The 23,015-nt window shown below is 41.6% G+C and overlaps 3 protein-coding genes across 6 annotated transcripts in view; 2 read left to right on the top strand and 1 right to left on the bottom strand.

Moving 5' to 3' along the window:
- LOC5509104 (alpha-1,6-mannosylglycoprotein 6-beta-N-acetylglucosaminyltransferase A) overlaps positions 1 to 17,241 on the bottom strand; it is a 31,926-nt gene extending 14,685 nt beyond the window's left edge. The window contains exons 1-8 of one of the 4 annotated variants that reach the window (XM_048722782.1): positions 16,961 to 17,241; positions 5,266 to 5,453; positions 4,837 to 4,911; positions 4,659 to 4,745; positions 4,457 to 4,549; positions 4,139 to 4,216; positions 3,673 to 3,734; positions 3,370 to 3,468 (exon numbers count right to left, since the gene is read on the bottom strand). In XM_048722782.1, the coding sequence (XP_048578739.1) occupies positions 3,370 to 3,468; positions 3,673 to 3,734; positions 4,139 to 4,216; positions 4,457 to 4,549; positions 4,659 to 4,745; positions 4,837 to 4,911; positions 5,266 to 5,392 (621 nt within the window). In that variant the 5' untranslated portion in view covers positions 5,393 to 5,453; positions 16,961 to 17,241. Of the gene's footprint in view, positions 1 to 3,369; positions 3,469 to 3,672; positions 3,735 to 4,138; positions 4,217 to 4,456; positions 4,550 to 4,658; positions 4,746 to 4,836; positions 4,912 to 5,265; positions 5,454 to 7,806; positions 7,998 to 16,960 lie in introns of those variants that run through there. The other 3 variants (XM_032377965.2, XM_032377964.2, XM_032377966.2) reach the window with 3 other exon arrangements.
- On the top strand, positions 10,751 to 14,667 carry LOC5509111. The gene is made up of 2 exons (XM_001629620.3): positions 10,751 to 13,584; positions 13,938 to 14,667. The coding sequence occupies exons 1-2, from the start codon at positions 10,950 to 10,952 to the stop codon at positions 14,264 to 14,266; spliced, it is 2,964 nt and encodes a 987-aa protein (XP_001629670.2). The 5' UTR covers positions 10,751 to 10,949; the 3' UTR covers positions 14,267 to 14,667.
- Positions 17,242 to 21,579: 4,338 nt separating the features above from the next.
- Positions 21,580 to 22,212, top strand: LOC116616110 (uncharacterized protein K02A2.6-like). The gene has a single exon (XM_032377987.2). The coding sequence runs from the start codon at positions 21,580 to 21,582 to the stop codon at positions 22,210 to 22,212; it is 633 nt and encodes a 210-aa protein (XP_032233878.2).
- The last annotated feature ends 803 nt before the right edge of the window (positions 22,213 to 23,015 follow it).

The following is a 23,015-nucleotide window of genomic DNA, read 5'->3' as shown; positions in this document are numbered from 1 at the left end:
CGGTTCTATTGCCGTTGAGTTTTTAAAGGGTGACGTCACTCTTTAAAACCACTTCCGCTCATTTCACTTCCGTCCACCTCTGCTCAAGATTGATTTGATTTATTATTACTCCTATAGGTAGCTTTCGCTAATACTAGGAGACCGATTCCTCGGTAAGTAAGCACTGTCACTGGGGGTGGTCACTGCCAGAGGGTTTATTGCGTCACCAGTGGTTCTTTTACGTCCCTTCGGTTCAGGTTAATGTAGTGCAGCTTGAAGAGACGGGACCTCCGGTTTAGTGTCCTTATCCGAGAAGACTGGAAACACGGGAGAATAACTTCAACTCACTTGTGACAAATTCGATTCAAGGCAGGAACCCGGAAAAAATCCCCAGTTTGAGCCAGGATTCGAACCTGGGCCACAGCGGTGAGAGGCCGACGCGCTAACACACTAGGCCACCCGTGCTTCCACCCACCCGTGCTTCCACAAGACGCTAACGGCAGAAACTTTAGCGAGAGTTTTATCCCTTGTCTCTTTTTACTAGGCATGCCGTGACACGGAAGCCATTTCGCAGTCGAGACGGCCGTTAGACCGCTAACCAATGAGAGAGCGCCAGAAAGCACCGGGCGCCCAAAAAGTAGACAAGAGATACAAACGAACACACACACACACACACACACACACACACACACACACACACACACACACACACACACACACACACACACACACACACACACACACACACACACACACACACACACACACACACACACACACACACACACACTAAATCAACAACAACGCAAACCTAAAAAAAAACAACTCTAACTTTATTTAAACCGTAGATTCAAACCGTCCCTGTGCACTTAGGTAAAACGATGCACGGATATGCATTTTAGCGGAGCTCCTGCGGAGCCCCATAGTCATACGAAAGTGGTATATATAGCTATATATAAAGTCCCCGTGGTCACAATGGGATTCCTGTGGATTTTTCGTCTCTGATTGGTCGAAAATTGAATGGCGCCAAAGTAGGAACGCGCGCGTACAGAAAAATATTTTTTAGCGGGGCCAGCGCGGCCCCATAAGCCCCATAGGTATAGAAATGGTCGCTAGGCGACTCAGTTTTTGTGGTCAATGATTGTCACAAGCTGCCAGCCAGCCAGCCAGCCAGCCAGCCACCCGCGATCTGGCTCGGCACAGGCCTCCAGAGCGCGCAAAACAATATGGCGGATGAGTATTTCTGCCCCCCTCAAAAACACACAAAAACTGACTGCAGAAAAGCCAAGAATTGTCGAAAAAGAAGTGCTTGAAAAAAACATGATTCGTGGGAATGCTAACCACGGATATGAATTATGTGCAAAAGACTGTGTAAAAGCATGGTTGAAAGTTTTGAACCTTTTTCATTGTTGAATTTAATTTACTTTAAGGTAATTCCCTTGAAATAGTTCTACAACCCAGAATTTTTTAAAACTTGGCATAAACAACATTGAAGTTAAGGGCTTTAAAAATTCTAATAATAAATGGGGGTACCGACCTCGTTTTCACAACAGAGGGGCGTAGAGTTGACTTGTTTTTACTGATCGCGCAAGGAAAAATCCCAACTCTTAGTTTTCAAAAAGAGTGCCGATCTCCTAAACAATAACCCGTAGTAGCTAATGTTCAAAACAAATCACATTTTAAGAGATCGCACTAAAAGACATTGTTTTCGCCACTATTCGTACAGTAAAAAGCGACATTTTGAAGTATTTTTGTGGCTTTTAAGAGAAATAACAAAACTTTTACAACCCAACCTTTTTTCTTCTTTCAGTATATCATTTTTCCGTATATATTTAACTATTTGAGCAAATAAAAAATTGGGGTAACCGACTTCGTTTTTCTGTCAAAGCGATTTTAAGTAAAAAACGCGCGCCTTTCGCTGTGTTTGTTTTTTTTTTTGTACAACTGTGGCGCGCGCGCGCACTTAATACCGGAAAATTCGAACAAACAGCGCGCGCCACTATGCGCGGAAGGGGTGCGCAGTGCAATTCGAGGGAATTACCTTAAGTACTTACCTCAGGGAATAAATATTCTAGGCTGTATTTATCAAATTCGGTCTCTAAATCTGCCATTTAACATCTATCATAGAAAAATTATAACTACTATTCATGAATGAATTGAATATAAGTTACAAGAGCTGTCAACTCTGTCACAAGATTTTGGACCTCATCATAAACATAATTTTTGTGAAAATGTTCAAACAAACATGCTCGTTGATCAAAAAGGATAAAAAAAACTTCTAAGAAGAACCCCCAAAACAGTTATCAGAAGCTTGTGTTGTTGTGATCTCTTTTGAAATGTTTATAACTCATGAATGAATGATAAACATTAACTAGCCTTTTCATTTTTGTTCTGTACAGTATACTTTTATACAAGTACAATTTAATAGTTCTGAAGTTCACAAGGATTGCTCAAAGCTATCATTTTGGTACACTCTTTTTTATATAAGAACGTCTAATTTTTAGTTGAGGCTGGGCCGTTTTAATTTTTGGAGCATTTCGAGGCTCAAAATGTTCTTAACGATGTTCTTAAATTCTAGTGTATAAAAATATAGTACCTAATGAATTATTAGGAAGAGAATTATACAAATGATCAAAGCAATAATATTTAAGATTTGATTCTGCATTTTAGAACGCATCAAAACAATATTTTGCTCTCAGCCTGCGCATTTTCTTAGCATGTTCTTTAGATTTGTTGAAATCTCAAGCTGGAAGTTCTTATAAAAGCGATCCAAGCGATTTCGTAAACCTTGCTTGGGTGATACGAGAATATTATTCAGATAAACGTAAGAATAAAGATTGTATCTTCTGTACTATGGAAACTATAAACATTAGTCCAAGCGCATTTTTATAATTATTTTAGACTTAGTATTATCCTTAAATCTTATTATCTATATTATATGATTAACTATTTTTTGTTAAATTTTACTCGATGTAAATTGCGCAATGCAATAGTTTTGAAATAAGCTATCTATCTATCACACTTGTGGTAGTCTCAGAAATTGTAAACAGCTCTTGGATATCTAATCCACAATTGTTGTACTTCATAAATAAGAACAATAACTTTGGGGTTTCCTTGCAGGCAGTGCCTAAATATATCTAGTACCGTAGCTCCGAGTGGGTGTACGAAAAGAGTAAAGGAAAGTGTAAGGAAAGTTTAGTAAAATCAGCTGTGTTCTGTAATTACTTGGCCCTGCTCCGCAAAGCACCAGTAACTAACTATTCGGACCTTTTGGCTATTGGCCCTTTTGACTTGGTTGGTTCTAAGGCCTGAACCACGAACATAGGGGTGGTTTACAAATTGTATGTACCCTGTGCCCCATCTTTTTAAAGCAGTTAGTACATCACGCACCTCACTCAGATAGATGATTATGGAACACATGTCAAAGGGATCCACTTTGTGTTCTTCAACGATACACAAATATTGGTCTTGCCAACGAGATTTCATCCACTACAGAAGGCAAAATACAGGATGTGGTAAAAGGTTGATTTTGACCGTTTGATCGTATATTATTTTGAAAATACTTTTATTACCCACCCCACCCCCTAGAAAAACTATTCATTACAGGCTTTTCGACAGAAAGGGTTTCACATCACGTGGGAGTTCTATAAGCAATAAAAGGAAAATATCTTTTGGGGATTTGATGAAGAATACCTGAACTTTTTCGTCGCAAAATGGGTACTGCCAGTCATGCACCACCTCACACGAATTGTTCTCTGCAAAGTAAAGGCTTGAGTTGCACTAAAGTATGAGTACGAGCTATTATAATATTATAAGTGTGAGATTTATACGATTTATATTATATACCCTAGCGCGGGGTCCAATTGCCTTGTTCACTTTTCGCTACTATTGCAAGAACATAAAATAATTCGGAAATTACGTACATCGCCGACACGATAAGCAATTAGTTGACAGCGTTTTTTTTTTTTTTTTACTTAAAGCCTTTACCGAACCCTAAAAGTACTATGCTCAAAACATTTTCAACCATTCAATGATGAAACGTTAAAAATCACAATAATATGTTTATATTAGTTCAAAAGTCCTTGAATCAATGTGGGATGGCTATTAACACGATTATTAATATTTCAAACGCGCCAGTGCCCCTCTAAGATGTACTTACTTGCATTCTTGCTGCTTGCTATTCTGCTGCTTTTTTCCATTTTGTCAAGACGATATTCTATCAGATCTACTCTGGAATCTGTAACATAGAGATTAGGGATATGAGTTTCGAAGCCAGCCTTGTGGTAGCACACTCTCGGTCGACATTGGAAGCCGGCCGGTAATTTACCGTCCACACAGTGAAGCTAACTCTCGACAGTCATGATTTTTAACATCTTTAAGCAGTCTTTGTATATCTACTGGCGCTTTTTCACAGACAGTCATTTGCATCATTTTTTGCGATATATAATGCAATGATTTATTTTCATAGTCTTAGTACCTATGCCCACATAACTCTTGCGTTGATTATCCAAAAGTTTTAACGTCACTTCTATTTTCTGCAGTCGACCTAAAAGATTGTTCATGCGACCATCTGAAAAAAATACACGACATTATAATGAGACTGTGAAAATTTAATCAAATCTAAATTTGAAAAAAAGTTTATACAAGTTATCAAAGATACCATCAAAGATGGTAGTTACCGCTAATCAACAGGTCTGTGGAGGAGGGAAGGCGTTCTTGAATCTGTTTTTCAATTTCGTTGACACGTTTTTCAAGCTGTCCATTTCCTGGTGGGTGACATAACATTCAAATTCGTCTTTTGTTTTAGTCTTTACGGTCACAGTTAAAAATAAAAAAATAAAAAAAATTCGGACCTACCTATCTCGGGGTGCTCTCTTTCCATCAGACGTTCTAGCCGTCTCAGCCGTTCTTCGCTATCACTCTTTTTCTCCTCTATAGTGAAATAAAACTAGATAAATATAACTTGGTTTGACGAAATAATGATTCCCAGCAACAATACCAAACAGGGTAAATCTTTTCCGTAACAATATGACCATTAACTCGGCTGAAAAAAATGGGTTCTCACTAGAACACAAGCGCAAGATCAATCACGCAAATCAAGTGAGAATCGGTCAAACACAAGCGCAAGATCAATCACGCAAATCAAGTGAGAATCGGTCAAACACAAGCGCAAGAACAAGCACGCAAAAAATATAAAATAAATGCCGCCCCAGAGAAAAAGATTTACCTCACCCCCTCCCCCCCAAAAAAAAAATAAATAAATAAAATAAATGGGGATGACCTTACCAACTTTACTGTTATATTGCTCGCTCAGGAGTAAGTTGTAGTTGAAAAATAAAATAAGGAGAAACAGGAAGCCAGCTGCGGCCACGTACTTGACGGTCTGACATTTTGACATTGGCCGGACAGACATGTTATCTTTGTCTAGGTATCTGGGTGATATGGCCAATCCATACTACTCCCTAACAGAACCCCTAGAAGACAGAACTTATGTTAGTACATATCGTGTATACACCCTGCACCTAGTGGCCTTTTTTTATTACAAAACTATTCATAACAAATTGCATCTGACTTTTCACGGTGAGTCGTGCACTTAAATAAGACTTTACAGAACAAGCTTCAACAAGGGATCACATACACATTGAGCAATAAAATGACACACTGCACCACACAGGCTGGACCTAGGGACCACCTGCACAGTGAGCCATGCACTATCACACTGCACCACACAAGCTGTACCTAGGGACCACCTGCACAGTGAGCCATGCACCTACACACTGCACCACACAAGCTGTACCTAGGGACCACATGCAGAGTGAGCCATGCACTAACACACTGCACCACACAAGCTGTACCTAGGGACCACATGCAGAGTGAGCCATGCACTATCACACTTCACCACACAAGCTGTACCTAGGGACCACCTGCACAGTGAGCCATGCACTAACACACTGCACCACACAAGCTGTACCTAGGGACTACCTGCACAGTGAGCCATGCACCTACACACTGCACCACACAAGCTGTGCCTAGAGACCACCTGCACAGTGAGCCATGCACTATCACACTGCACCACACAAGCTGTTCCTAGGGACTACCTGCACAGTGAGCCATGCACTTACACACTGCACCACACAAGCTGTACCTATGGACCACCTGCACAGTGAGCCATGCACTATCACACTGCACCACACAAGCTGTACCTAGGGACCACCTGCACAGTGAGCCATGAACTAACACACTGCACCACACAAGCTGTACCTAGTGACCACTTGCACAGTGAGCCATGCACTAACACACTGCCCCACACATGCTGTACCCAGCGAACGCTTATGCACAGTGAGCCATGTACTAACACACTTCACCACACAAGCTGTACCTAGGGACCACTTGCACAGTGAGCCATGCACTATCACACTGCACCACACATGCTGTACCTAGGGACCACCTGCACAGTGAGCCATGCACTAACACACTGCACCACACAAGCTGTACCTAGGGACCACCTGCACAGTGAGCCATGCACTAACACACTGCACCACACAAGCTGTACCTAGGGACCACCTGCACAGTGAGCCATGCACTAACACACTGCACCACACAAGCTGTACCTAGGGACCACCTGCACAGTGAGCCATGCACTAACACACTGCACCACACAAGCTGTACCTAGGGACCACCTGCACAGTGAGCCATGCACTAACACACTGCACCACACATGCTGTACCCAGCGAACGCTTATGCACAGTGAGCCATACACAGGGTTCGCCTGTATTGCGTTACATTATTGTTTCATGGTAGGTCAGCTTATCTCAGCTAATAAGCGTGTCATACATTATATTATATAACGATAAAATGAGTTCGAAGCCAAAATAGTAAGGCCGTACTTCCTAGTTATTATTTTAGCTTTGTATCTGACTCATATCCAGATTACATAAGTGTTCGTACCAAATATTGTCTAGGATAATAGACACAAAATGTAAATAATACATCTTTCATGTCAACTAGACATCGCGCTCAAGCTTATGTCCTCAAGGTCAATTATGTCAAGACGTGGAGACGAAAAACTAATAAAAATGAATACACGGGTAAATATTACTCAAGATACTGTGAGCCACGCGAGCCAACATACATGTAATAGAAGACAATAGATATGTTTACTAAATTGCATGTTCTAGTGCTACAAATTCGGTCTACGTACGACAAACACTGTATGCGACGGAAATACCGCTATTTCTTTTCAATCGTCGGTTAGAATACCATCCACAAAATTGTAACTTTCCAGTATAATTAGTTTTATTTTCAAATTTCTATATGAATACATTTATATTAACTTAACACGTGTGTATTTATTCTAAGCGCGAAACTTCTTCGGCTCCAATGCAAATTTACCGTGAAATCGGTATGTTAAGTAAATGTTGATTTCTTCAAGTTCTTTCATAAACATAAACAACTGTTTGTTTTTATACCATCAAACTGACATATATATATATTCTTTGAATAATATTCTTTTAATAGTAACTAGATCTTGTTTTCGCTTAAAATCGTTCGATCGGAAAGAGTTTGCTCGGCGAGCGGCCAACCATTCCAGTAATAGTTGAGTCACGAAAGCGACCAAATGGCTTTAAAAACCGATGTAAATCATGTTATTTGGATAACCGTAATCCTACATGTAAAACATTCATAGTGGATGTAAAAGGGCAAGTACTTGCGACAATATATCAAGATATTTGAAACCGAGCTCATGAAAGTTATGAAATATGAGCTGGACGTTTTGCTTTCTTTACCAACTTTAGCTACTAGCCTTTCGAGACCAATTATTCTGACCTTTTCAATGTCCAGTTCACACGCTGTTACCCTTTGTTACATAGGTTTAGCAGGATACGTCAATCAGAAAGTGTCGAGAACAATTTTGACAAGCTCCTCGTTGAAACCAACGGCTTATTGGCATTTTTTACGGGAGAGCTATTCGGATGCTGCGTGACGTTGTGTGACGCGATTATGATAGCAGCTCTTGTCACACCAACCCACCCGTGACAACGCGATTTTGATAGCAGCTCTTCTTCACACCAACCAGTCAACAGAAGATGCATAATGTAAGCAGCTGTTGGCCTTCGTCTAACGGGCCTTGAATATATCTTTTACTAATATGTATTCTCAAATTAGACTCTTTCTGTTTTATAAAGAATATTTTTTTTATGTAAATAATTGACGAGCGTTAAGTGACGCACCGTAGTGGTACAACAAACACGATGGCGCATCCCTCAGCAACCTCCTCGCGACCACGGGGACATAATCGCATAGTTTAGCGCCTTATGTCTCCGTTATTGACGCCTTGTTAGCCTTGTCCAAAAGGCGTCTTGTGACAGCCCCCTTTTGTCTAGCGATTTCGCGAGTCAGCGGCTACACGTAGGCTACCTGTTGTCAAACATTCTGTGCAACTGTTCAAGGGCACCCAACGGCCATTTTCGGTCAAATATCTGTTCGGAAGCAAGGTCACCTACGGATTTCGCGGTCGGTCTAGAAATGTATACTTTTTTCGGAATTTGTATTTCTAGATCACCTATGTTTCTCGTGTTTATTGTGTCTCAGTAAACATGCAGAATCTACAGTACCTTATTTTCCGAGGTAAGAAATAATTTGTTGGCGGCTTCCTAAAACAAATGTGCTAAAATATAAACTTTACATATCCAAAAACTATTTAATAATGCTGACAGCAGGACTAAGGCAAAAGACACTAGTTAAGATAATACTAAAATGAATTCCAAACTATTAAAAAACTTTTTGTATCGATCCATAGTGATATTACAAAAATCGCTAATTTAATCTGTGTTAGAAGAGATTTTAGCAAAAAAATTTAGAAAAGACCTTAGGTTTATTATTATTCTTGGAGAGAGGTCCTGGACCAACCAGCAAGAGAGCTCCGAACCGAAATATCCTGAAAAGGATTGCGTTAAAATAATGTTAGGGCCTAACCAAGGCCTACACTACATAAACAGCACGTCAGGAGAAAATGCCGTTTTGCCGTTTAGCAAGAAATGGCAAGAATATACGATTTTCTCAAGACTCGCCTTAAAAATCTGCTAATTTTACTAAATATGAATCCCCCGTCCTTTTACGTTAAGAAGTCAATCGATAATTTTACGATTCGTGGCACAAATGATTATGTGTTCCGGGATGGAATGTCTAAAACATCCATTTCTTATCATTTATTGTATTTATAAAGAAGCGAAATAGAAATTACCTCGAATGACGTGTTTCATAAAAGAAAGCAATGAGTGTTTTAGCTATAACCGATAAAAATGTCCATGTTAACCGGAAGATATGTCAAAATCTTTTATTTGTCAGTATCTGTTACATTTAAAAAGGAGCGAAACAACAATTGTTGAATGTATAAATTTATACCGTTCCGGAGTTCAAATAGGAATGTATAAATTTATACATTCCTTTTTGAACTCATTCCTTTTTGAAACTCCGGGACTGTATAAATTTATACATTCCTTTTTGAACTCCGGGACTGTATATATTTATTCATTCCTTTTTGAACTCCGGGACTGTATAAATTTATACATTCCTCTTTTGAACTCCGGGACTGTATAAATTTATACATCCCTTTTTGAACTCCGGGACTGTATAAATTTATACATTCCTATTTGAGCTCCGGGACTGTATAAATTTATACATTCCTATTTGAACTCCGGGACTGTTTGGGATTGCATAAATTTAAACCTTCCCTGGAGGGGTATTTTTATTCTTTTATAGACAATTGTTGTTTCGCTCCTTTTTACATGTAAAAAGACCCAAAAAATCCAGTCTCCTCAAAATTTAGGACTCCCGCCAAGAAAAGCCTTAGGAACACAAAATGTGTTAAGTGACCTTGAAATGCGGGAGTATCTTTACTTAATCGTGCTTTAGTGTTATTTTTACTGTATCTTTAGGAACTGAATCGTTGAAGGATCGAGTATGGCCATTTTGTTATGAATGGTAAGGGTCGAATATCAAATTTTTGTAAAAGTAGAGGAAATTGAAATAACTGAAGGGCTCTCAAAGGAGTAAGTTACGGACATGTGAAAAAGTAACGAAATCCATTATGTTGAAAAGGATCCAAATCCATGTAACAATCCCTTGATTTCGGCTAAAATAGAGCTAATGTCACTCCATTTTCGCCAATTTTAAATAAAATACCCCAAACGGCAAAACGGCATTTTCTCCTGATGTGGTGTTATGGACTATTCAGAATACTGGACTGGACCTGCTTATTGTGTTCGCTGCCATTTACTCTCGAGGAATCTGAAAAAGGGGGAAAGAGGTGAATCTGATGTAAATCGATGTAAATCGAGGTAAATCGATGTGCTCGATTTATTTAACAACTAAAAATGCTCGGTCTCGCATGAAAACGAGGGCTCGGGGGCCCTCGAGCTTATCCACTCAATCCCACATTTAAAATCACATACACCTATTTCAATAAAGGTTGTCAGTGCAAATGGCGATTGGCAAATGGCAGTTCTACGACCGAAAGTAACCATGCGTCTCGAAGAATATGGATAAATCAAAACAATTATCTATTAAATGTTACAAATGCTTGGCTCTGACATTGCCGGTATTTATTTAACACCTTTAATTCTACGAATAATTAGGACCCATTAGCCATTTACCATTTGCCATTCGCCATTTGCACTGACAACCCTTTGTGAAATAGGTGTAAACCCGTAACGGACCACGGGTGATCGGGAATTCCCTGTTTTCGGTGAGCTCAGCGGCCGTGGAACATGCTCGTTAATATTCAATGAACAACCTGCTTGGCTATTTTCACTCAATAACATAACCTCCTAGCGAAATATTCCGGATGGACTTAGCTCTGAGAAACGTGACAAAGAACGTTAAACTAATAAGCGGAATCTTAATGACATACACAATGATCAGACACCAAGTTTAGACATTTGGGCGCGCCAGAAGTGAGGCCATCAAACATGGATAGGCTAAAGATCAATCGTGAACTGTTAGTCTACAAAGCGTTCTATTTCTTCTTCTTGAGTGGATTAGGCGCACTTTTCCCATATCTACCCGTGTATTTCCGTCAAATGGGACTCCCAGCCAGCAATGTCGGGTTACTGATCGGCTTTAGACCGATCGCGCAGTTTGCAAGTGCGCCATTCTGGGCGGTAATGGCGGATAAGTACCGCAAACGCAAAGCGATTCTAATTATGTCTGCGTTGGCATGGTTGATAATGACTCTGGCTTTAGCATTTGTCGAGCCCACGCATGAGATCTGTGAAGTTCGCAAGGGAAACTCTTCCGATTCCCACTTTGTTAATTATACGAAGATAAAGACGGGGTTCTTTAAGCGTTCTGTGGTCTCTTCGGCAGTTAGCGCAGAATATCGCGTTGCTGAAAATGAAGTCCAGGCTAGTCCCGACCTAGTTGTAGTTCCATTGAAGCCTGATTTTCAGTCTCATCAGTCAAGGAGACTATTCACAAATAACACAGCAAATGACAATACAACTACAAATGGCTCGCCAAGTGAACATAAAGAAATGATAAACCAATTGGTTGTCGCGACTAGAAAGACAACTTACAGCCGTCACACTAATCCAAGCAACGATGAACGTACTGGCCACAGCTCTCACATTGAAAAGACAAAACTAACTGATACGGTTGATAATGGACGGAAATATTTTGAAATGGGGACTGCAACTTACAGCAGTCACACCAATGGAAACAATGTGAGCTATGTCACGGATATTGCGAATTCTCGAAGACAAAGAAAGATAACCTACAGTAAAAGCAAGCAATTCGATCAAGTCCTTACTACTTTTGAAAATTCTAGCAGAAATAGAGTCAACGATACACTAACTAATAACAATAACACACGTAATAATACAGAGAGAACGATTACACCGGCTAAAAATACGGGTACCATTATAATCAATGCAAACAAAACTAAAGATCAACAACATACTAGTACTAGACGCAATAAATTAAGATCACAACCAGATTTAGTTGAATTCTCCAAAGAAAATTTCGCAAGCAACCTTGATGAGTCTTATGATGGTCCGTTTTCTTTTTCTGGAATAAGCGGTGAGCTACCGAATAAGGAGAACACAGTGATGTGGGGTGCATCTAGTTCAAGGATCTTGAACAAGGTGGCTAGGAAAACAAAGAAAGAGTCAAACTATCCAAAAGTTTGGAGCTCGGCAGATCTTAAAAAAAGAGGCAAAAAGGACGGTAGCAACGTCGAAGCCGATAACAAAGCGGTTGGTATACGTCATTTCTCCGAAATGATCAAGAGCATTTCCCAAGAGCTGGAGGTTTCTGGGGATGCTGGCTCGGCGTCAATGTTTGCTTATTTTCCGGCACACAAGCTAGCAAATATGCTATTAAAGCACAAGGACGATTCAAAAAGCGTCGACAGTCTTCACCATAACACCATCGAGAACTCTAATAAGAATGTAATTCATCATAGTGTGAAGGATATCTTGACTGCTGTAAACTCAGCGCAGGATGGCTTAACTGGTTCATCCAGCTTGCACGCTCTCGCTGAAAAGGTACAGCTGAGTGATGATAGAAGTGTGCACGGTAATAATGAGCAAGTTGGTCTTGGAGAGTCTGCAAATGGTGACCTCGTTGGAAGTTCCTATACTAACACGAAGATGTCTACCAGTGGAAACAACCCCAAAGTTTATAACCCTCGGAACTTCCATGGCAGTGGTCTCAATATCGGTGAAAGTAGCGGTGATCCTGAAAAGCTAAATGATTCCCCAAGTATTACCCTCGATGAGCCGCCAAGCAGCCCCACGCAGGAAGTGTCAAAGCAGGAGTCTCTCATATTTATGGTGAATTTGACCAAGTCAAATCCTAATGAGCTCGGAAGAATTTTCACTATTCTCCTTGTGCTAATTGTGGTGGGAGAATTTTTGGAGTCTCCTTGTGTGACATTAGCTGATGCTTCCTTGCTTGAAATGCTGGGAGAAGAGCGGAGATTCTACGGGAAACAGAGATTATGGGGCTCTGTAGGTTTTGGCATATTTTCTTTCGTCGTCGGCGTTCTACTCGAGCGGTCTCAAACCCTTATCTGCGGTTACAAATACACTGACTACATGATCTGTTTTTGTTTCTTTGGAATTCTGATGCTTCTAACACTGTTAGTATCTTCAGGGTTCCAGTTTAGATATTTTGAGGTTAAGACTAACACCACGAGTGCTGCTATAGCCGCACTGTGTAACGTCCATTACGGGTCGTGTATGATAGCGGCGTGCATTATGGGCGTGAACTATGGTATGTGCCATAACTTCCTGGTCTGGTTCCTTGAAGACCTTGGAGCAAGTAAGACCCTTATGGGGATTGCGATTATTTCGCGCTGTTTCGCAGATACTCTTACATTTTACGTGGCCGGGACTATTATTAAAGCACTTGGACAGGTTAGGATCATGATTGCGGTCTTGTTATCGTACGCGGTTGTGTTCCAGGCGTACACGCTGCTCGAGAATCCTTGGTATGTCATTCCTGTTGAGGTGTTAAATGGCGTCACTTATGCGCTTGCTTGGTCAGCCTGTACCTCGTATCTGGTAGGCGCGGGTCCACATGAGGCTGTCACTACCATACAAGGTTAGTAATGGGAGGGTCACTACTATATAAGGGGTTGGTCCATATAAGGGGTTGGTCTATATGGCAGATATAGTTTTTTTTGCTATAAAATTGCCTATCAAACAAGACCGATGAAGACACGACTAATACTCGAGAGTTCTGAAATCGTGAATAACTACGCAGCCTGACAAGACGAGCGGTTCAATTCTTCTTTTTATGTACTCGTTCTTCGATACCTAAAAACGGAAAATCTGTTTCTTAGACAGGTATGAGAAGGCAGCGATCAGTCGGCACCACCTGATTCCGTATAAGCAAAAATGGCTGTTACAATAGAGTGTCCTTTCTGTCTGTTTACTGTTTTCTTTTATCCCCAGGCATACTCCAAGGCGTGTACTGGGGCCTGGGTACTGGTACTGGAACGATTGCTGGTGGCTACCTCATCCATCACCTAGGCCCAGTCTCTGCCTTCCGCCTTACTGCAGTACTCAGTCTGCTTATGGGAGTGCTCTTTTGCGGGGTACAATGGAAATGGACGCTTGACGTTATCCCTGTAGAGTTTCCTCAGACAAAATATTCGTACCTCCCTACCGTAGCGACTAAAGACACGGAGGCCTTACTTAGCGGCCATGATATGGCGCCCGCTCCAAGTAGGCGATGCTACAAAAAGGTTAAACTTAACAGCAAGATACACAGAGATTTTTAATCAAACCTAGAGATATAAAGGACAACCTCCGGATTGATAAAATGTATCTGTTAAGTGCAGGTGTCAGCTAATAAGGGATTTAAATGAATGGTTGAAGTCGGTGAATGTCGGGAAAACTTCTACCAACTTGATGGTCCGATAAAAGGGAATGTATCTCTTCTTTATTTCACAATCATCCTTCTTCTACCTAAACTTATAACGACTCCCTCTATCCCCTACTAGTTAGCCGAGAAAAGTTTTAATACGCAAGAGTTGACTTAGGTTTTTTTATTTGAACTATTTTACTAAACGTCTTTACTGTTTGATACTGTATGTTTTGAATGAGTTGAAAAACAAAATAAGTTTGATTACATAAAATAGATGTTGTATAAAGGAATAATAAAGTCAAAATCGAGCTCACAGTGATTGTTGTTATTGTGACTTAGGGGATGGACCATTAGATATTCCAGGGTGACGATCGGGAAGGTGGAGGGGGAGGGGCTGGTAGTTTTTTTTTCGTGCTGGATATTGTTTCCCGCTCAATTGGCTGTGCATGTTTTTTTTTCTCTGTTTTCTTGGGATATTCATTTTTAAAGCAGTCCAGCGCGGTGATCCTAGAACCTAATCAGAACATAAACTGAAACTAAAAACGTTCAGGGAGGGTACTTAAAAAAATAATAAAAATATCTTTTTAGAGTAAAATCAGTAAAATCGATGAAAAGGCATTATATAAATATGGTTTCCTGAATTTATAACAACTTCTGTAATTTGGGTGGATCCTAGACTAATGTCTGATTAGAATCCCTTGTCTGGTTTCTGGTTTTAGATCCTTGCAAATTTATATGCGATACGCAAGGAAATAGCAATAATATGCATTTATAAAACGTTTCTAGAGCACTAGTGGCAAATGGCCAAATGGTAATATAACACTGTAGCATAGGACTTAATGGAAGTGGTGGTCCTATAGACCCATACTTAGCATACATAGGATCTATTCAGAATTAGGACCATGGCTAAGGGATAGGGCTAATACAATCGTGGATATGGTGAAAATTAAGGGGGCAGGGTGGTTCACCATACATAGCAGACAGTCAACACTGCAAGTACCATGGCCAAGGGATAGGGCTATGTGGCAAATGGTGGAAATGGTGGATATGGTAAAAAGTAAGGGGGAGAGGTGGCCAACCATACATATAGCAGACAGTCAACACTGCAAGTACCATGGCCAAGGCATAGGGCTATGTGGCAAATGGTGGATATGGTGGAAATGGTGGATATGGTGAAAAGCAAGGGGGAGGGGTGGTCCACCATACATACAAGATGACACATAGCACTGCAAGTACCATGGCCAAGGCATAGGGCTTGGTGGCAAGTGGTGGATATGGTGAAAAGTAAGGGGGAAGGGTGGTCCACCATACATATAGCAGACTGTCAACACTGCAAGTACCATGGCCAAGGCACAGGGCTATGTGGCAAATGGCAGATATGGTGGAAATGGTATCATAAAGTAAACATTTTAGGAGACTGTTATTTCTCATATATAACCTTTTTATTTACCATTAGCATTTACATTATTGAGTTAATGCTCCAAGCTGATAATTATAATTAGCTACAGCATGCCTACCGATACCAATTAAAAGGCTTTGTTTTGGCAAGTACGGCATCGCACACTGGTTCCGCCTTGTAGGCCTTTGGCCTTCTTGACTGCTGGCAGACTACTTTTTATATTTCAATTATTGAAATAATGATGATGCCACAATGTAGTATTTGTAAGAAAATTAAACATTTCAAGGGTAGTTATTCCTCATATATAAACCTTTTATTTACCATGAGCGTTTAAAGTATTAAGTTAATAGTCCTAGCTAATTATAGTTATAATTTACTACAGCATACCCACCGATACCAATTAAAAGGCTTTGTTTTGGCAAGTACGGCATCGCCCACTGGTTCCGTCTCGTAGACCTTCGGCCTACTTGACTGCTGCACAGACTGCCACAAGGTAACATTTATATGAAAATTAAACATTTAACAGGGACAAGATACTTCCTTTATATCTACCATGAGGTTATACAGTATTGAGTGAATGTTCCCAGCTGATAATTCTATCTAATGTCTCCTAGACAATAACGAGTGACTTCCTATGTTTAACCACACTGACCACTGCAACAGATTTTTGGGCTTACATTAGTCATGGCCATGCCCTGATAACAATGGAGCTATACCTTTTATTGCATTTGCACTATTAGTCATAGTCCAATTTCTTGCTTGGAGTGCTAGACAACGGTAATCTGTAGGTATGTAGAATAATGATACATACTTATATTTTCTAAACTCAACTGGAAAAGAGACAGTCATTTTGGAGTCATCTGTTAAAGCCAGCAATTGTCAATTAAATACGGCACACCAACATACTTATACCGATCAAAAGGCTTCGTTTTTGCAAGATGGCATCGCACACTAGTTTCATCTTTCCAAAAGACTTGAATTTCTATCCCCCGAGACAAGAGATGCTGTAGGTATTTTTAAGTATCCTTAGCCGCATCCCAGGAACTCCCAACACTTCATCACTTAAAACTAGCAAAAATTAGAGGGTTATGCTAGCAGGGAAGTGAACATGCAAAAAAGGTGAAAATGTAGCTTAATTATGCTATTTTTGCATATAAAAACTTTCCCCCTAGATCTATTGCCACTGTTTCAACGAGAACTTTATTTTACCTGGTGCTTTTCCGATGGCATGAACTTCTGCTTTTAGAAATTATCCAATTGTTTCAGTAAACTTTCAGACGAAACTTTCATCTTGTCGTTTTTCTCAGCCTGGTCGTACGACGATTTGGGGACCCGGCGGTCTTTGCGGCCGCTCCCAAAGGTTCTTACCGCTGATTAATTATTCGCGGCCGAAGTCTTCAAACCTAGGATTCATCTCCTACGCATACATTCTGGCCTCTGCCACACATAATGTGTTTGAGCTAAGAAACTGCTATGTAGAAGCAGGTGGCCCTGGGATAAATTAAAGCAAAATTTAAAAATTTAAAATATGAATGACTTTTTCACACGAAAAAGCCTCTATCAGGATTTACGTATTTCTCGCTCGTGTATGCAAGTTTCAATGTAAATAAAAATACAAGAGTTCTTGCCGAAAACATTATTTTTAGTCTCCGTCATTTCGGCTATTTCCGCCTTTTTGTTCGCCTTGACCTATCAGTACTTCCTAGTTTACTCTTCCACGCAAGAGCACCTATACAGGGACAGGGAAATGCTTATTCTTGGCGTGTTTTGCCGGCCGAAGGAAGTATCTGAGTAACTGAGTAACCGTAGGAGCTGAGGTGGCCAGTCGTCTCCTGGAATAGAGTTATAACATTAACGAACTTCTTTGAAACTTTTTATACCCAAATAGTCTAATAGATTTGACGGATTTCTCGCTGATAAGCTTATACAGCATGAATGTGAAAAACACTAGAACACTTGCGACTAAAAATGTTTTCTCAAAGTATTTGAATACTTATGACTGCGGTTTCCGCCGTTTTGTTGGCCGCGACTTATTAGTATTTCCTAGTTATTGTTCTAGGCACGTTTACGAGCCATCACACCAATACCGAGAAATATTTATGATCCAAACTATCGTGTTACCATTATTGCCTTATTAGAAGGGCCTTCTTTTTCTTTTTTTCTACCAAACTACGATTTCTATTAGTACATAAGGACGGTTTGAAAAATAAAAATAAAAACGAAGCAACGCCATACTATGTTATATGTTGTGTCGTTTGAATCGCGAAACAGAATGATTCAAAAGGACATTCTTAAAAAAACGAGGCAACACAACAATATCATAAGGAGCCCTAGCGGTCTTTCCTCAAAAAGGAGTATGAAAGAAAAGTCCTTCGCGTCGTGTTTTGCGCGGCCGAAGGAAGAATGCGCTTGGTCCTGAAGCACGCACCATGCTCTTGTCGTTTGAACTCGAGAAACAGCACGGCATCCTTGAGAGATGCAACACTTCAGTATCATTTTCACTTGTCATTTCAAAACTTTCACATATAATGTTTGAACAAAATGACATTCTTTAAAAAAAACGAGGCAACACAAAACGAGGTAACACATCAATATTATTTGTTGTTGTTTTGTTCGCATGTCGAAACAGCACGATTGAAATAGGTTGTTTCCGCCTTTTTGTTCGCCGTGGCTTTTTAGTATAACCTTTACACTGTTCCAGGCACTTTTACGAGCTATCGCACCTAGACAACTGACAAAGAAGTGACTGCTTGGGTTATCATTAACTTCACGATTTTCCTAGCGCATATAGACAATGTAAAGACGGTTTGAAGAAAATGGCATTCTTAAAAAAACGAGGCAACGCATGCATCAATAATATTTGTGGTTGTGTATTTCGCATCTCGAAACAGCACGGTTGAAAAGGGCATCCATTAAAAGAACGAGGCACATAGTGTAGTATTATGCTATAGCTTAGGCATATTTGGGAACCCTGTGTTATGTGTTTGTACATCCGGGACTTGAGGGTGAGTCCGCCATCTTGGATTAAAACGTTGTTGTTGACTGTTCATCGGTGTACTTCTCTCAACTCAATCGATCATAATATAACATGATGGCAGTGGCTTAAACCGAACTATGGGCGATACAGATAAGGACGAACGTGCTCAGCTACACTTTCCTCTCCCTGAAAGTTTCAACTCCGCAGTGAACGGCTTGCAGCAAGCTGACAACTGGCGAAAATGGCTGAGACGTTTCAAAAGGTACCGCATTGCCTCTGGCCTCAAAACAAAACCCGACAACGAGCAAGTGAGCATACTGCTCTACTCCATGGGATCGTGTGCTGACGACATTATCGCAACACTAAAGATCGACGAAGCGAAGGCAACCTTCGAAGAGATGACAACAGCGCTGAATACCTATTTTGGTGCCCGAAAAAACGTCATCGTTGACAGAGCTCGCTTCAATCGTCGCGTGCAGAAGCCCGGTGAGTCCTTTGACCAGTTTTTACAAGACCTCTACCGGCTAGCGGACGATTGTAGTTATGGTTCTCTAAGGGAAGAGATCGAATAATTGTCGGAGTCCAAGATGAAACCCTATCAGATCGTCTCCAAATCAAACCTGACTTGACTCTTACACAAACTATTGAAATGTGCAGGCTTACGGAGATGAGGAAGGAAAATAGAGATGTGGTTAGGGGGGAGACAAGAAGTCAGAACGTAGATTTTGTCAAGAAAGTCCATCCAAAAACCCCTAAGCCTAAGAAATCCCAGCCCAAGGGGGGTCCCCAGGGGAGTGCCCAGGGAAAATCATCCAAGTGCATGTTCTGTGGCAAACAGAAGCATGACTGTCAGCTTTGCCCAGCAAAGAATGACACCTGCCATAAGTGTAATAAGAGGCGACATTGGCAAGGCGTATGCCAGTCAAAACAAGCCAAGGGAAATGTCAATGAGCTTGAAGTTGAATCTCCATTCCTAGGGGAGGTGAGCAAATCCAGCGTGGAGTACTGGAAGGCAGAAATAGAAGTCGATGGGCAACCCATAACTTTTAAATTAGACACTGGTGCCGCTGTGTCGGTGATCAGCGACCAGGAACCATTGCTCAACTTCTATGAACTAGTCAAGCCTAAGGAGGTTCTGAGGGGCCCAGGGGGTTCAAGGCTCTCAGTTTTAGGAACCCTTGATGTATGCTTGAAGGCACAGGGGAAAGAAATGAGAGAGACGGTGTACGTAGTCAAGAATCAACCCCATTCACTGCTTAGCAGGAATGCCTGTGTGAAGTTAGGCCTAGTAGTGAGGGCAGACACCAATGTAGAGGAAGTATTCCCACCCCTGATTACAGAGCAGAGTTTCCCAAGTTGTTTAAGGGACTCGGCAAGATGAAAACCGAGTACCACATTACTTTGAAACCTGATACTAACCCTGTTTGTCTGTTTACACCAAGGAAAGTACCTCACCCTTTACTTCCCAAAGTGAAGCAGGAGTTGGACAAGATGATTCAGTAGGGAGTCATCTCTCCAGTCACAGAGCCAACCCAATGGTGTTCTGGTATGGTCCCAGTCCTCAAGCCTAATGGATCTGTCCGTATTTGTGTAGACCTCGTCGCACTCAATAGAAATGTCCAGAGGGGAGTCCACCCGATGTTTTCAGTCGATGAAAGTCTGGCCAAGCAGAGTCTTCTCTAAACTGGATGCCAACAGTGGATTCTGGCAACTTCCACTCGACAAGGAGTCACGTCTACTGCATACCTTTATCACCCCCTATGGCAGATTTTGTTTTAATCGTGTTCCATTTGGAATCTGCTCAGCACCAGAGGTCTATCAGCGTACCATGTCCAGCATCCTACAAGGGCTAGATGGAGTGATATGTCATATCGACGACACGCTGGTTCATGGAGAGACCCAGGAGCAACATGACACAAGGCTTTGTGAAGTCCTTAGACGCCTACAAGAGGCAGGTGTGACCCTCAACGACAAATGTGAGTTCTCCAAACCCTCTGTCAAGTTCCTCGGACACATTATTGACCAAAGTGGTGTGCGCCCAGACCCCGCTAAGACCGAAGCAATCAAGAGTTTCCCAACTCCTCAGACAGTCAATGACCTGCAGCGATTCATGGGTATGGTCAACCTGATGGGAAAGTTCCTCCCAAGCTTAGCTAACCTCAACGAACCTCTAAGACAACTCCTGAAGAAAGAGAATCAGTGGGCCTGGGGCGAGTCTCAGCAACAATCCTTCACAAGGATCAAGGAAAAGCTGACGTCATCAAGAAGTCTTGCGCACTATGACCCTAACCGCCCAACCATTGTATCCAGTGATGCATCCAACCTGGGTATAGGGGCAGTCATACTTCAGCTACAAGACGACGGAACTAGAAGACCAGTCTCATATGCATCCAGATCACTCTCAGAGACAGAGAAGAGATACGCAGTGATAGAGAAGGAAGCACTGGCAGTTACCTGGGCATGTGAGAAGTTTACCAACTATGTTCTTGGCATGCAGTTTACAGTCGAGTCCGATCACAAGCCGCTGGTCCCTCTCCTGAGCTACACTGACCTGTCAAGAATGCCGCCTAGAATTCTGAGATTCCGCATGCGTCTCCTGAAGTACAATCCCCATGTAGTTTACGTACCGGGGAAGAACCAAGTCATAGCTGACACATTGTCACGAGCTCCAACAAGCAAACCACTCCCAGAAGATGACACATTGGTAGAAGAAGTTGAAAGCTTCACCAGTCAGATTATCACTGGTTTACCAGCAACTCCTAAGCGACTTCAAGAAATCAGAGAAGCACAAGATGCTAATGAAGAATGCTCCTAGATTAAGAAGTACTGTATTGACGGATGGTCGACATACATGCCGAATTCGCTATTACTGAGACCGTACTGGGAGAACAAAGGTCATCTTGCTGTCGTGGACGGACTACTACTGCATGACGAGAGAATAGTCATCCCACGAGAGATGAGATTGGAGATCCTCAACTCTATCCATCAAGGACACCTGGGGATTACCAAGTGTCAAGCCCGAGCACGGATGTCTTTATGGTGGCCAGGTATCACCTCGGCTATTACAGATCTGGTAACCAAGTGTTTCACATGCGCCAAGCATCGACCAGAGCCGAAAGAGCCTCTGATGCCCTCTTCTTTCCCGACCCGTCCCTGGGAAAGAGTGGCAGTAGATCTCTTTGACCTGAAAGGAAAGTCCCACATGGTCATAGTGGACTACTACTCAAGGTGGGTAGAAGTCAGGAAACTCACAAGTGAGTCCTCGGAAACCGCAATCAGTGTCCTAAAAGAGATATTCTCAACTCATGGCATTCCCGATCTTGCCGTATCCGACAATGGTCCCCAGTTTGCAAGTAATTTATATGAACAGTTCGCAAAGGACTATGGGTTTACTCATGTAACAAGCTCCCCACTCTACCCAAGAGCCAATGGTGAAGTAGAACGCGCGGTTCGAACGGTCAAGGAAATCCTGCCCCATACTTAGGGCTCCTTAGCTACCGAACGTCACCACTACAGAACGGCTTAGCTCCTTGTGAACTACTAATGAGCCGACAGTTACGCACACAACTTCCAATCCTACCGGAAACTCTACAGCCCAAGCTGAAGATGAACGAATTGGTAAAGCTGAAGGCAAAGGGGGAAGCTTACCGCAGTAATCAACAGCTGTCACATGACACTCGTTACCAGGTTAAAGAGCTTCCGCAACTCCAGACAGGGGATAAGGTGTGGATTCGGGATCAAGATCAGATGGGAAAGGTACTAACACCAGCAAAGTCTCCAAGATCCTACATTGTAGAGACTGAGAAAGGAAGCCAGATAAGAAGAAACAGAAGTGCCTTGGTCTCAGCAACACCAAAGAAACCACAAGCACCAACAAGTGAAGAGAAGCCAACAACACAACCTGCGGTGCTACCAGCTAAGAGCGACAACGTTGCTACGGCTGCACCATCACCAATCACTACCCGCAGTGGCAGGATTGTGAAACCCCCACAAAGACTTACGAATGAAATTTGAACATTATCGCATACTGGAAATTGAAATTTATAGGTTGTTGCTTACTGACATTCTCACTTTCTTTCGTTGTAGGAGTCAGCAGATTAGCAGATTGATTGTTAGACTCCCCAGGAGATTAGCTTAAAGGGGAGATGTAGTATTATGCTATAGCTTAGGCATATTTGGGAACCCTGTGTTATGTGTTTGTACATCCGGGACTTGGGGGTGAGTCCGCCATCTTGGATTAAAACGTTTTTGTTGACTGTTCATCGGTGTACTTCTCTCAACTCAATC

The sequence above is a fragment of the Nematostella vectensis genome, chromosome 2 (genome assembly GCF_932526225.1).
Source record: "Nematostella vectensis chromosome 2, jaNemVect1.1, whole genome shotgun sequence".
NCBI lineage: Eukaryota > Metazoa > Cnidaria > Anthozoa > Actiniaria > Edwardsiidae > Nematostella > Nematostella vectensis.
This window is presented reverse-complemented; position numbering and strand designations above follow the sequence as displayed.